General features: G+C 47.6%; 4 protein-coding genes across 4 annotated transcripts; 2 read left to right on the plus strand and 2 right to left on the minus strand.

The window, feature by feature from the left end:
* Nucleotides 1–1,230: 1,230 nt before the first annotated feature.
* On the minus strand, nt 1,231–3,410 carry EAH_00044050 (hypothetical protein, conserved; the record flags this gene model as incomplete). The annotated part of the gene is made up of 7 exons (XM_013394886.1): nt 1,231–1,316; nt 1,465–1,510; nt 1,758–1,799; nt 1,896–1,975; nt 2,287–2,346; nt 2,547–2,640; nt 3,390–3,410. 7 exons carry the CDS (start codon nt 3,408–3,410, stop codon nt 1,231–1,233), a joined length of 429 nt encoding a protein of 142 aa, XP_013250340.1.
* A 405-nt stretch (nt 3,411–3,815) lies between these two features.
* Nucleotides 3,816–4,734, plus strand: EAH_00044060 (hypothetical protein; the record flags this gene model as incomplete). The annotated part of the gene is made up of 2 exons (XM_013394887.1): nt 3,816–3,837; nt 4,388–4,734. The coding sequence occupies 2 exons, from the start codon at nt 3,816–3,818 to the stop codon at nt 4,732–4,734; spliced, it is 369 nt and encodes a 122-aa protein (XP_013250341.1).
* A 145-nt stretch (nt 4,735–4,879) lies between these two features.
* On the minus strand, nt 4,880–6,158 carry EAH_00044070 (hypothetical protein; the record flags this gene model as incomplete). The annotated part of the gene is made up of 4 exons (XM_013394888.1): nt 4,880–4,972; nt 5,193–5,566; nt 5,874–6,090; nt 6,156–6,158. The coding sequence occupies 4 exons, from the start codon at nt 6,156–6,158 to the stop codon at nt 4,880–4,882; spliced, it is 687 nt and encodes a 228-aa protein (XP_013250342.1).
* Nucleotides 6,159–6,495: 337 nt separating this feature from the next.
* Nucleotides 6,496–8,307, plus strand: EAH_00044080 (hypothetical protein, conserved; the record flags this gene model as incomplete). The annotated part of the gene is made up of 4 exons (XM_013394889.1): nt 6,496–6,736; nt 6,983–7,696; nt 7,822–7,868; nt 8,158–8,307. 4 exons carry the CDS (start codon nt 6,496–6,498, stop codon nt 8,305–8,307), a joined length of 1,152 nt encoding a protein of 383 aa, XP_013250343.1.
* Between the last annotated feature and the right edge of the window lie 5,537 nt (nt 8,308–13,844).

Consider the following 13,844-nt stretch of genomic DNA (forward strand, 5'->3'; position numbering starts at 1 on the left):
GTGCTGCTGCGGCTGCTGCTGCTGTTGCTGCTGCTGCAGTTGTTATGGCTGCTGCATGCGTTGCTGATCGTCTTGCTGCCTGTCTTCCACCCCAAGGCGGTGAGGCAGCAGGCAGCCTCACGAGCTGAGCTGTACAGACAGACAGCAGCAGCAGCAGCAGCGGAGCAGCTGCGCTGCTGCAGCAAGCAGATTAAAGAGAGACAGCTAAACCTATTAATAGAAATAAAAAAAGATAAAACCTTTTAAGGGACGTTCGCCTAAATAAAACCCTCTATACCCTACTTTGCTTTAATCCTTGCTGCTGCTGTTACTACTGCTGCTGTTGCTGCTGCTGCTGCGACCGCCGCATGCAGCAGCAGCAGCAGCAGTAGCTTACCTGGAAGCGGAAGATATGCAAATAAGATAATTGAAATAATAAAATATAAAACAAATTAATTTATTTTATTTCTATTAAACTAACAACAAATAAAAATACAGAAAAAATAACCGCGCAAGAAGCCCCAGCGCTCCCTGCTGCGGTGTACAGACACCTCATCCTAAACCCTAAACCCTAAACCCTAAACCCTAAACCCTAGACTAGGCAATATGCATCCCTAAAACAACCCTGAGCAGCATTAAGCGCCGGCGAACTGATTATTGATGTTCAAAGTTTAGCTTAACAAATACTGTCTATAGCTAGCAGCAAACCCTAATAAATAAGCACAGCACTATTATAGTATAAATAAACCCTAAACCCTAAACCCTAGAAAGGAGAGCAGTGTGCTTAAGCCAATCCAATGAAGATGTGGCTGCTTTGTGCTTGCTGCATCGCAGCATAATGAGGGTTTAGGGTTTAGGGTTTAGGGTTTAGTCGAGCAAGGCACAAGGGTTTAGTGTTTGGGGTTTCTATGAGGGTTTAGGGTTCAGAGGTGAGGGTTTGGGCTTAGATATGAGGGTTTAGGGTTTAGGGGTTAAAAGGGAGGATCAAGCCTTTAGAGGTAGCGACTTGAGGCCTAGAAGCAAAGGCCTAGGGTTTAGGGTTTAGGGTTTAGGGTTTAGGAAAGAACGATGCGAAACATTTCTTTAGGGCTTTGCAGTATGAAGTATGTAGCACATTCAAACCCTAAACCCTAAACCCTAAACCCTAAACCCTAGGCATTGAAAAGCATGTCGGCTGGGGAGTCTCAAGACAAGAAGGGTTTACTTCAAACCCCTAAACCCCTTTAGGGTTTAGGGTTTAGGGTTTAGGATTTAGCTGTCGAGGGCCTCTGCAAGGCGGTGTAAATCGGTGAAGAGATTTAATGCGAAGTCGCCCCACCTACAAGACTCCGTTTCTGCTGCAGCACACCCAAACCCTAAACCCTAAACCCTAAACCCTAAACCCTAAACCCCAAACCCTAAACGCTTAACCCTAAACCCTAAAACCCTAAACACTACACCCTAAACCCTAAACCCTAAGCTTTAACTGCTCTGAAATTAACTCACCGCTAAAGACGCGAAGCACTCGCCGCTCTCCATCAATTCGCCCTTTCTGCAGCAGCAGCAGCAGCAACAGCAACAGCAGCAGCAGCATGAGCAGCAGCAGCAGGAAAAGTAACGGCAGAAGAAGCAGCAGCAGCAGCAACAGGTGAAGCAGCAAAAGGAGACAGAAATGAAAGCAGTTCAATTAGGCAAGCACATAAGCTGCAGCAGCTGCACCAACAGCAATGGCAGCAGCAGCAGCAGCAACAGCAGCAGCAGCAGCAGCAGCAGCAACAGCAGCGACAGCTGCAGCTCACGATTCTTTCCGAGGCCAACAAGTCGAAGGCGAACTCTTCAGCCTGAAAAGCATAAACCCTAAACCCTAAACCCTAGACCCTAGCTCCGAACCCTGCTTCCTCCAGACGTCTAGGGTTTAGGGTTTAGGGTTTACGCACCTCTTCTTCTGTTAGTTGAAGAGCCTCAGCAAGCCGCGACAAGGGCAAGGAGCTGTATAGACAGCACAACGCGCACAAGTCTGCAGCAGCAGCAGCAGCAGCAGCAGTAGCAGCAGCATTATTGCGCCAGCAGCAGCAGCAACAGCAAAACGGCAGGGAGGAGCAGCAGCAGAATAAAGTGCAGCGGCAGCAACATCAGCAGCAGCAGCAAAAACAACAGATGCAGCAACACCGCAAGCAGCAGCAGCAGCAGAAGCAACAAAACCACGAAAAAAGCAGCACGAGCAGCGCCAGCGCTTGAAGCAGCCACAGCAGCAGCAGCAGCAGCAGCACAGCAACGACAGCAGCAGCAGCAGCAGCAGCACAGGCAGCAGCATCAGCAGCGGCAAACTTTTTTGACGAATTGCGGTCTTCACTGCAGATGCTATTTGGCCTTCAACAGCCATTGTGTCTGCAGCACACCGTAAACCCTAAACCCTAAACCCTAAACCCTAAACCCTTTTTGCTGAAGCCTATTTCTATTAGATACGCTAAGCAGAGGAGAGAAGTCTCGAAAGGCTGCTGCAGCAACAGCAGCAGGTACTCTACAAACGAGGGTTTAGGGTTTAGGGTTTACGGATTAGGGTTTAGGGTTTAGGGTTTAGGGTTTACTGGTGATTGTCTCTGCGTCTTCCTTCGAAATGAATTTCTCTCTCGATATTCGCTCAAAGAAAGACAGCCAGCTGCTGCCCTTAAAACGACTGTCCTGCAGCAAACCCTAAACCCTAAACCCTAAACCCTAAATCCTAAATCCTAAACCCTAAACCCTAAACCCTAAACCCTAAACCCTTAGACATAAACCTCACAATAAAACCCAAACCCTAAATCCGTCAGGGGTTGCTGCTTCAGCTGCAGCAGCAGCATATCATTCTGAGCATAGACAGCAGCTGTAGCAGCAGCAGAACAAGCAGCAGCAGCGGCTGCACCAGCAGCAGCTTGCCTGAAGTATAGTTTGCTGCAGCTGTTGCTGCTGCGGTCCGTCAGGCGAAAGGAGGCAGCAGAAGAGAGACAGCAGCAGCAAACGAGACCTCCCTTCGCTTCCCTGAAGCAGCAGCAGCAGCAGCAGCAGCAGCAGGAGTGAATGCAGCAGCAGCAGCAGCAACGACATAAACAAGAATAGAGAGCCTTCAACCGATATGCTTGTGGTGGGGTGTATGTACGCCGTATGCATCTTCTGCGGCTTCTTCTTCTTCCTTAGATAGGTCGTAGAGACTGCAGCAGCAGCAGCAGCAGCAGCAGCAGCAGCAAACCAACATGAAGATGCAGCAGAAAGAAGCAGCAGTTATCTCCTAAGTATGCAGCAGCAGCAGCCGCAGCAGCAAAAAAACACTCGCGGCAGCAGCAACAGCAGAAGCGAACGCAACACGAAGTGTAGCAGATAGAGCAGCAGCAGCAGCAACAGCAGCAGCAGCAGCAGCAGCAGCAACAGCAGCAGCAACATTCTCCCGAACGGACCGCGTTGCTGCCTCCGCCCATTTGCCGCGGAATTGCAGCAGCTGCAGTTGCAGCAGCTGCAGCAGCAGCAAACAACACAAACAGCAACAAAGAGCAGCATTACGAAACACGCGACAAGCAGCAGCAGCAGCAGCAAAACTAGCAACGCGAACAGCAGCAGCAGCAGCAGTAGCAACACGAGCACCAGCAGCAGCAAAAGCGGTGGTATGCGAGCAGCAGCAGCAGTAGCAACGCGAGCAGCAGCAGCAGCACCCAGTAGCAACGCGAGCAGCAGCAGCAGCAGCACCCAGTAGCAACGCGAGCAGCAGCAGCAGCAGCAGCAGCAGCAAGAAGAAGAAGAGAGTCGTACAGCAAGCTTTTGTTTAAGTGCAGGGTTTTTACTTCCAGCAGCAAAGGCAGCAGCATGGGTTGCAAAGGGCTCAGCCAATGCAAACTCCCCCCCTAGAATGTAGGCCTCTGCAGCAGCAGCAGCAGCAGCAGCAGCAATAGCAGCAGCAGCAACAGAAACACAAGCAGGAACAGCAGCAGCAGCAGCAACGGAAACAGAAGCAGGAGCAACAGCACCAGCAGCAACAACAGCAACAGCAGCAGCAGCAGCAGCAACAGCAGCAGCAGCAATAACAGAAGCGGCAGCAGCAATAGCAGCAGCAGCAGCAGCAATAGCAGCAGCAGCAGCAGCAGCAGCATGACAGAAGCGAAGTATATGTTTATTTATTTGTTTATTTGTTTATTTCTGCATTATTTATATCTCCCTTCGTTTGATTTTTATTTGTTTTGTTTGTTTGTCTGTTTTTGTCTATCCACCATCCACTCATTTAATTAATTTAATTTATTAATTTAATTTAATTAATTTAATTTAATTTAATTAATTAATTAATTTAATGTGCTGAGTACCGGCAGCTAAGAGAATTACTTCGATGCGTTCTTCTCCCCCTATACGCCTGCAGCAAAACCAATAAAACAAACACCTGCTGCTGCTGCTGCTGCTGCTGCTGCAGTAGTAGTAGTAGTAGTAGTAGCAACTGCAGCAGGACTAGCAGCTGCAGTAACTGCAGCAGGAGTAGGAAGAGTAGCAGCAGCAGCAGCAGCAGCAGTTGCAGAAATGGCGTTAGGAGGGCAGCAGCAGCAGCAACAGCAGCGGCTGCAGCAGCCACAACAGCACCAACAGAAGCAGCAGCAACAGCAGCGGCAACAACAGCAGCAACAACAGCGGCAGCAACAGCAGCTGCAGCAGCCCCACGCGAAAGATTCTGTCGCCAGCGAATTCAGAAATTCAGCGGCCTCCAGGAATGCCTGCGCAGCAGCAGCAGCAGCAGCAGCAGCAGCAGCACAAAGAGAGTCATAAGAGCGGGAAGGTTTGCAAACAGCTGCTGCTGCTGCTGCTGCTAATCTTGGGCCTGCTCATCCTGCTCCTGCTGCTGTTGCTGCGGTCGCTGCTATCCCTAATGCTGCTGCTGTCGCTGCTGTTGTTGCTGCTACTGTTGTTGCTGCTATTGTTGTTGTTGCTGCTGGTGCTGCTGTTGCTGCTGCCGCACCCCGCTGTCAATGAGTGACTTAGCCAGCAACCGCCGCACTTGGAACCGCTGCACACAAACCCTAAACCCTAAACCCTAAACCCTAAACCCTAAACCCTAAACCCCAAACCCTAAACCCTAAACCCTAAACCCTAAACCCCAAACCCTAAACCCTAAACCCTAACCACAATTCCACAACCCCAAAAACTGTTAGTGTGAGGAAAGAGAAACGCCAGTCGAAACCCTAAACCCTAAACCCTAAACCCTAAACCCTAAACTCTCGACGCACCTCTACTTCCAGCAGATAGCCGAATGGAGCTGCAGCAGTGAGGAAAAGCTTTGCCGTTTGTTGTGCTGCTGCTGCTGCTGCTGCTGCTGCTGCATTTGCTGTTGCTGCTGCTGTTGCTGTTGCTGTTGTTGCTGTGACTGTTGGATCTGTTGCTGCTGTTGCTGCTGCCGTTGTTTCTCGTGGCTTTGCTGCTCTTGCTGCTAGATCTGCTACCGTGTTTCCTTCTGCTGCTGCTGTTGCTGTTGCTGCTGCTGCTTTGGTAGGGTCTTTAGCAGCAGCTGCTGCAGCAAAGAGAGCAGGCAGCACCACAGCAGCAATTTGCTGCAGCAGCAAATGGCTGCTGTCTTGATGTCGCCGTAGCTCCTCGCTCCCAGCTGAACGCAACAAACCCTAAAACGAGGGTTTAGGGTTTATATCTAGGGTTTAGGGTTTAGAGTTTAGGCCTAGGGCGTAGCGGTAGTCTCCAAGGCGGGGGGTTTATATACACCGGGGTTTAGGGTTTACGCATTAGGCCTAGGGCTTATATCTAGGGTTTAGGGTTTAGGGTTTAGTGTACAGGAAAAGCAGCAACAACACCGCAGCAGCAGAGGAGACACAAGTGCAGCAACTGCAGCAACTGCAGCAACTGCAGCAGCAGCAACTGCAGCAGCAGCAACTGCTGCAGGAAGTTGAATCCCGTACCTATGTGGATTGCAGCAACGGCAGCTGCATGAGCGTGGCACTCTCCTGCTGCTGCTGCTGCTGCAGCAGCAGCAGCAACAGTAGCAGCAACAGCAGCAAAGGCCTGCTGCCTCTCCTTGCTGCTGCTCTGCTGCGCTGCTGCCAGCAGCTGCTGCTGCAAAACTTTTGTTTCTCCCGCTGGGAGAGAAACCCCCAAGAGGGCGCAGCCGCCGTCCTGCTGAGCCATAAACCCTAAACCCTAAACCCTAAACCCTAAACCCTAAACCCTAAACCCTAAACCACCATCTGTTAGGGTGTACTGGCGAAAGAGCAGCTGTCTTCCAGAGAAAAGGTCGAGAAAGCTTCAGAAGGCATCAAACCCTAAACCCTAAACCCTATTAAGGGGCCCCCGGGGCCCCTGGGTACCACCGGGGGGCCCCCAACTCTGCTGAAGTTTTGTTGAAGTGTTTCGGCATTGAAATATCTTTTTATGTCTCTTAAAATGAAATCTTTAAAGTCTTCCGTCGAGGGTTTAGGGTTTAGGGTTTAGGGTTTAGGGTGTGTGTCCTGGGACACGCGACTGGGGGGTCCTTGTCTTCCACTCAAACCCTAAACCCTAAACCCTAAACCCCAGCCCGTAACGATGGCTTCATTTGAAGAGCACAACAGAACGGGAGAAGCCCAAGGAACTGCTGCTGCTGCTGCTGCTGCTGCAGAAACAGCAGAAGCAACACAAGCAACAGCAGGAGCAGCAACAGCAGCAGCAGCAACAGCAACAGCAGCAACAACAGCAGCAGCAACGCAGGAAGCAGCAGACGGCCGCTGCCTTCAACTTTTGGAATTCTCTCGGGCCCTTCAGGCGCTCTATGACGCAGCATCAGGCAGTAAACCCTAAACCCTAAACCCTAAACCCTAAACCCTAGACGCGCAACAGCCAGCTATTGTATATTCGCTGCTGCAGTGCAACGACTGCCATCTACATGGTGGCGTTTAGGCATGCTGTTGTTGCTGCTGTCGCTACTGTTGCTGCTGCTGCTGCTGCTGTTGCTGCTGTGCGTGCTTTTTCTGCTGTTGCTGCTGCTGTTATTGCTGCTGCTGCTGTTGCTGCTGCTGCTGCTGCTACCTCTCAGCGTCTGTTTCTTTTTCGCTGCTTTTCCCGTTGCTGGATCGGCTGGCCCCGCGTTTGATGTTATCTGAGGCCCTTCTTCTAATTGAAAAGAAGCAAATACAACGATACGCTGCTGCTCCAGCTGCTGCTGCTGCTACTGATGCTGCTGCTGCTGCGGACGCTGCTGCTGCTGCTCCTCCTGGCTGCACTCGTTGCACACATAGTAGCAGCAGCAACAACACCTGCAACTGCAAAAGTAGCGCCACCAGCAGCGCCCAGCTCCGCAGCGGCAGCAGCAGCAGCAGCAGCAGCAGCAGCAGCGGCAACAGCAGCAGCAGCAGCAGCAGCAGCTTTTGTCTGGTTTCCCTTAGTCATCTTCATTCCTTCAGCAGCTCTCGGAGGCCCCGCGAAGTTAGCGAGGCCACTCAATATAACCAGAGGTTTTTCAAACAGCTGCAGCAGCAGCAGCAGCAGCAGCAGCAAACACTGCAGCAGCAGCAGCAGCACCAATCGGGTGTAAACCCAGGCGAGGACTCTGCGGCGGTGGTTTGTGGGGGGACAGCTTTGCAGCTGTATAACGAGCAGCAGCAGCAGCTGCTGCTGCAGCAGCAACAACAGCAGCACCAGCAGCAAACACTGCAGCAGCCGCAGCAGCAACAGCAGCAGGAGCAGCAGCAACAAGCCACGCGTTGCAGCCGCTGGAGCCGCTTTCTTGTGCTGCCCCGTTTCTGCTCTTGTCAGTCGCTTAGGGTTTAGCGTATGTGGTTTAGGGTTTAGGGTTTAGGGTTTAGGGTTTAGCATAGGTGGTTTTGAGTTTAGGGTTTAGGGTTTAGGGTTTAGGGTTTGGGGTTTGCTGCGCAGGTCCATTCTACCAACACCGCGTTTTAGAAACTGGCGACGCCTTCACGGTAAACCCTAAACCCTAAACCCTAAACCCTAAACCCCCATTGTTTGGGTGCAAAGGTTGGATATATGAGTGGCTGTCCTCGGCCGGATGGTTTAGGGTTTAGGGTTTAGGGCTTGGGGTTTAGGGTTTAGGGTTTAGGGTTTGGAATTTAATGTTTAGGCTCTGGGTGTTTCTGTTTGGGGTATAGGATTTAGATTTTGAGGGTTTGGGTAGATAAGGGTTTAGGGTTTGAGGTTTAGGAATTGGGGCTTAGGGTTTAGGGTTTAGGGTTTGTGGTTTGTATGCTTCAGTGCCCCCACGAGCTTGCTGCGCTGCTGCTGCTGCTGCTAGACAACACCCAAAGCGTAACGCAGCAGCTGGAAGCTAATTCTTATCGTTTGCTGCTGCAGCAGCACTTGGCTGCAGCATGGCGGTCTCTGTCGTGCGACCCTATACCCTAAACCCTAAACCCTAAACCCTAAACCGTCAGGGCTCTCGTCTACCCCAAGAAAAACAATCTTAGCGTCGCGGTTTTGAGAGCCTTGAGGCTGAATGCGTTTTTTCTTTTTGCAAGAAGGAGGCTTGGCGCTGAAGCCACTTAAGGGTTTAGGGTTTAGGGTTTAGGGTTTTATCCGGAGCCTATTTCTGCTTCAAGCCTTTCAATTTGTTTTTTTGCTGCTAATATCTGTGTTCTGATTGCGTCTGTCTCTGTTTGAGTGTCTTTAAGAAGAGCCCTGAACCGCGAGTTTTCTTTGGTTTGCAGCTCGGCCTGCAGCAAGAAGTCGTCTTTTAATTTATTAATTTCGTCGTTCATTGTTTGCCGTAGACTCTCCAGTAAGAAGCTCAATTCAGCAGCCCCAGCCTCTGTCTCTTCGCAAACCACCGTACTAACTTCAAAACTGCTGCTGTTCAGCGCTGCATTCAGCTTTTCAGAGAGCCCTAAGACCTGCATATACACCCCAATACCTACATATCTATATATATATACCCTAAGACCTGCATATACACCCCAATACCTACATGTGCAAGCCCCAAGACCTGCATGTACACCCCAGATGCCTATACACTCCAATAACTGCGTCTGTGCACTCCAACGGCATGCGCAGCTACGCACTATTCGTATTCACATGCATCAATAGAAATATTTTTATATTTACGTCTATATCAATCTCTTTATTTGTTTACTTCTTATTTAATAAACACCTTTACAGTGCACATACACCCCAAGTATCTGCATGCGAAAGTGTACAGGCGGCAAGCAAACGACCGTCTGCTGTATATACACCTCAGCAGCAGCAAAAGATAAAATAAATAAATCCTGACTGAAAGATAATAATAAACAAAGATAGGGATAACACAGAGAAGAGGAGAGACAAATAAACCGAAGCAGCGATATATACAAATAAAATAAAATGAAGGCAAAGACTCTCGCAGTGAATTTGCAGACAAATGCAGACAAAAAAACACAAAAAATAATTTTATGGATTGCAGCAACAAAATTTTTTATTATTTTTCTTTTGCTTCTTGCGCATAGATATTTGTCTTTCTTTATCCGTCTCTGTCTCTTCCTCTCTCTCTCTATTGCATTATATTATTTACTGTTCTTGTTTTAACCCTTGAAAGTAGATAAACAACAGCAATCTTGCAATAAAAAGATAATAATAAAAATAAAAATCTTAAATAATAAATCAGTGCCAGGGTCTGCCCACCTGCGCTTTGAGGCCCGTTACTTTGGGCGCCTGCCGCTCTCCCTCCTTCGCTGCAGGGGCATCTTCTTGCGGCTTCATTGGCCTACTGCAGCAGCAGCAACAGCAGCAGCAGCAACAGCAGCAGCAGTAGGCGACAATAAGGGCAAGAGCAAGAGAGAAGCTGGGTAGAGATAAGCTGCAACTTCAACACGCAGGCGCCTGGAGGAGGGGGAAGCTGCTCCCGTTGTTGCTGATGCTGCTCCTGTTGCTGCTGATGCTACTGCTGCTGCTGCTGCTGGTACGTTGCAAGCTTAAGAGCGTCGATTCTTGGTGTTATTTGCTTCCTGTGCTGCTGCTGCTGCTGCTCGAAGCCCATCTGCCCTGGAGCTGAAGACAGTCTAATTGTGGTAATGAGAACAACTGCAACTCAAATGAAGCTGTGAAGTTGACGCATCCAGTAACAGTAACAGCAGCAGCAGCGACAGCAGAAGCAGCAACAGAGAGAGAGCCCGCTCGATGTCTTTGCAAATTCATAAAGAAGTAGGGAGTTCCCCCAGGCCAACGTTGCAGCCGAAGAGCAGAAAAAGATGTCTCAGTCAGATCTCCAATAAAAAATTTTCTAAAACCCTCGTCAGATCTGCTCTGCCTTCTTCAGCCATTCTCCTTCAGTCCCACGAAGAAGGAGGGCTCAGCAGCCCCTGCACCACCAGGCTGCAGGCGAAACGAGAAAATGCCTTGGTATGAAAGAGCAGCGATAGAGTGGAAGCGCCGTATTTTAAGAATACACACAAAATAAAATAAAGAATTGCATTTATATTGTCCATTTGCCTTAAGGAGTCAAAACAGTAGATGATAATTCAATCTGAAACAACCGCCTAAGGTCACTCGATCGCTCATTGAATACTCGTGCGCATGTTGTGGAGATCGTTTGCCGCGAACTGCCGGTCAGGAGATAACAAAACAAAATTCAAATTGAAATACCTCTAGAATAGGAAAAATGAAACGGATTTACCAGTGGTTTCCAAGGAATAACCCCCAACACTTCGGGTGTATGCGCAGGTCCACCCATTTTGCACATCCGAAGGGCCTCACAGGAAGTTCTTGAGTTTTGGTGCTTTCCTCACAGAAAACAGCAGAGAGACCTTAAAGTACTCCTTATTTATAAAAGTTTACAAGATGAGAAAGGGAGTGTTTGCCGTTTTATGCATTCTTCCCTCCGCATTTGCAACAGAACCGACATCTCCCCTGGGGAACGTGGTACATATTGGTTGGATTGAACCTCAAAAGAGCTATTTTTAATCACTTTTTTACTTAGGAAGCCGTATGCCGCTACGTGAGCTCAGGGATCAGCAGCTACGGCGATCGCTTTCTGAAGTTGAAGCTGCCAGAAGTACGCAGACCCCCGCAGACTTTTACGGAGTTTGCAATAACAATATTACCCACGAAATGCATTTCCTGTTGCTATCAGGATTGTCGTTCAGTTAAAGGAATAGGAGAGGTTTGTTTATTTCTTTTGGAGTTTATTTCAGCGCCTCTTGGCCGCATACCGCCACATCGTGAATTTGAAGTTGAATATGAATATAAAATTTGTTTCAGGCGACGCTTCTGGCATTCAACAAACCTGAATTGGTAGATTTGTTTAAATGATTTATTATGTTTGCGTTTTCATTGTTTTTTACTCTCTATTTTCACTCGCAGAACTGCTACAAGGAGGTGGCGGCTCCTCTGTGCACGCTGCAGTTTACTGAATACGAAGCAACTCAGAGCTGTTCACAGTCTTTATCTCTTTTCTTCTCCCTTATCCGCACTTGCCAGCAGTCTTCTCTTCTTTCTGCTACCCACGCGACTTGCACTTCTTTCAACAGAACAGCAAACACTATTCTCGATCCCGAGGCCTTCTGTCAGTCTTCTCACCTTCGTTCAGACAAAGGTAATAAACCGTCTCCTTCCAAAGCCCCCCAGCTACCTAACCATCAGGCTATCCAGCTAGCTAGCTAGCTAGATGGCTAGCTGGTGAGTCTGACTCTAAGCTAGCCGGGGGCTAGATAGCTACTAGCTATTCTACCTATCTATCTATCTATCTATCTAGCTAGCTAGCTAGCTAGCTAGTGATTAAGGCTTGAATGTGTTTGCAGCTTCAGGCAACCAGGAGACGGCAACGGGGTTTGAACTGCGTAATTTTAGCAGAGGAGAGATGACCGATTGCAGGCGACTGGCGGTGAATATCTTTGTTTGTTTTTGTTTATTTTTTGTTTTTGATTTTTTTGGTTTATTTATCTGCAATTCAACGCCTTTCACCTTCAGGAAACATTTAATGCCTGTCAACTCGTTGCAGTTAAGGTGCTAGGTCAGTGCTATATATATATATATATATATATATTTCTATATATATAATGTATATATATGCTTGTGTGTGAGTGCGAATATACCCTAAACCCTAAACCCTAATCCTTGTTTGTTGCACTTGGTTGCCTCCTCTGCTCAGGATATAAGAAGAGCTTCTGCGTCGATGGAGGGTTTTCTGCCTACTGCAAGAAATATCCTACCAGTAAGGGTTTAGGGTTTAGGGTTTAGGGTTTAGGGTTTAGGGTTTGCAGTTGTCAGGGACCCCACCTTTAAATCTATCTGCCGCAACATCGTCATTCCCTACCTCATGGAGAGCACAAAGAGCGAAGATGCAACGCGGTATTCAATACTGAAACCCTAAACCCTAAACACTAAACCCTAAACCCTAAACCCTAAACACTAAACCCTCATTTCTCTGTTGCAGGCAAGCCATGGGGTGTACAGACATTGTTCCTTCTTATCTGCGGATGCTCCAAACAAGAGCAGTAAACCTCTCTTAGAAACGTCTAAACCCTAAACCCTCGTTCTAGCCCCAAACCCTAAACCCTAAACCATCGCTATTAAGCCCTAAGCCCTAAACCCTAAACCCTAAACCCTATGCGAACCTTACTGATGAACTAAACATTCGCTTCATCAGGACGGCCTGAGGAAAAAGGTAATATGCTGCTGTAAACCCTAAACCCTAAACCCTAGACCCTAAACCCTAATCTCTACACCGCGCATCTCAGTCCGCTGCAGCAGCTGCCAGTTACTGTAAGCCGAACGACAAACGCCTTTGACGAAATAAAACCCAAACCCTAAACCCTAAACCCTAAACGCTCTCTTCAGATTCACTGCAAGCAGCTGCATCTGTGAAGAGAGACGTCGAAGCCATACACGCAGAACTGGTCCGTTCACAAACCCTAAACCCTAAACCCTAAACCCTAAACCCTAAACCGTCACGTTTGATCTGCAGAGCAAGGTGGTGGAGCAGCTGGACACGTGAGGGTTTACTTTTGCAAAACCCTAAACCCTAAACCCTAATTTGTGTGTTGAGGCAAACAACTGGGGCTGTAAATACCTTAAAAGAAGCAGCGAAAGCACAAATGACACTCAACAAAGACGTGGTGAGTAGCAGATTAAATAAAAATAAAACAAATTAAAATAATAAAATCGAACTTCGCTGCAGCAAGATATGTTAACATCCCTTGAAGAAGCAGCAACAGCAGCAGGTGGGTGCGGCCCCTGCAGACTTGAGGGTTTAGGGTTTAGATGGGTTTAGGGTTTAGACGAGAGTAAGGTGTTGTACGTGAAGAGTTATATGTTCGGTTTGCTTTAGACTACTGTTGCGTTTACTGTATAATGCTGAGGTGTATGTGCAGCTTTTTATTTTTATTTATTTATTATATTTTTTTCAAAACGCAGAAAAGGATATGGCTTTAATCCGCTACCCTGAATTAAGTGAAGACGCAGATGAGGTTTAGTTTTTTGTTTATTTATTTGCAGTTAAAAACAAATATATTTATTTTTATTTTCTTTAAAAAGAATGTTGATGTTCTCTCTGATGCTGCTGCAGCAGTCGCTCCGCTCTCGCAGAAATTACAGAGGTGCGCAGACACCGTAAATGAAATATCAAAGAAGGTAAGAAGACATAATAAATGATAATTAATTAATATTATTATTTATTTATTTCTTAATATATATCTATTTATATCTCGATATCAATGCCGCCCTCTCGCCGCCTTATGCAAATGTTGCTGTGGCCTGTTAATTAAACTTTCATTATTATTATTAGTTGTTATTTTTATTCTGTTGTTATTTAATCAAATATACTATAAGTTGTACATCAAATATATTAAAGAAGATATATACATATATATATACATATACATATGCATATATATGTGAATCGGCATGAATAATTATAAAACGTATGAAATATATGTACAACATATATAGATCGGAAGAGCACACGTCTGAACTCC

Source organism: Eimeria acervulina, genomic scaffold (genome assembly GCF_000499425.1).
Source record: "Eimeria acervulina Houghton genomic scaffold, Eah_scaff601, whole genome shotgun sequence".
Classification (NCBI taxonomy): Eukaryota; Apicomplexa; class Conoidasida; order Eucoccidiorida; family Eimeriidae; genus Eimeria; species Eimeria acervulina.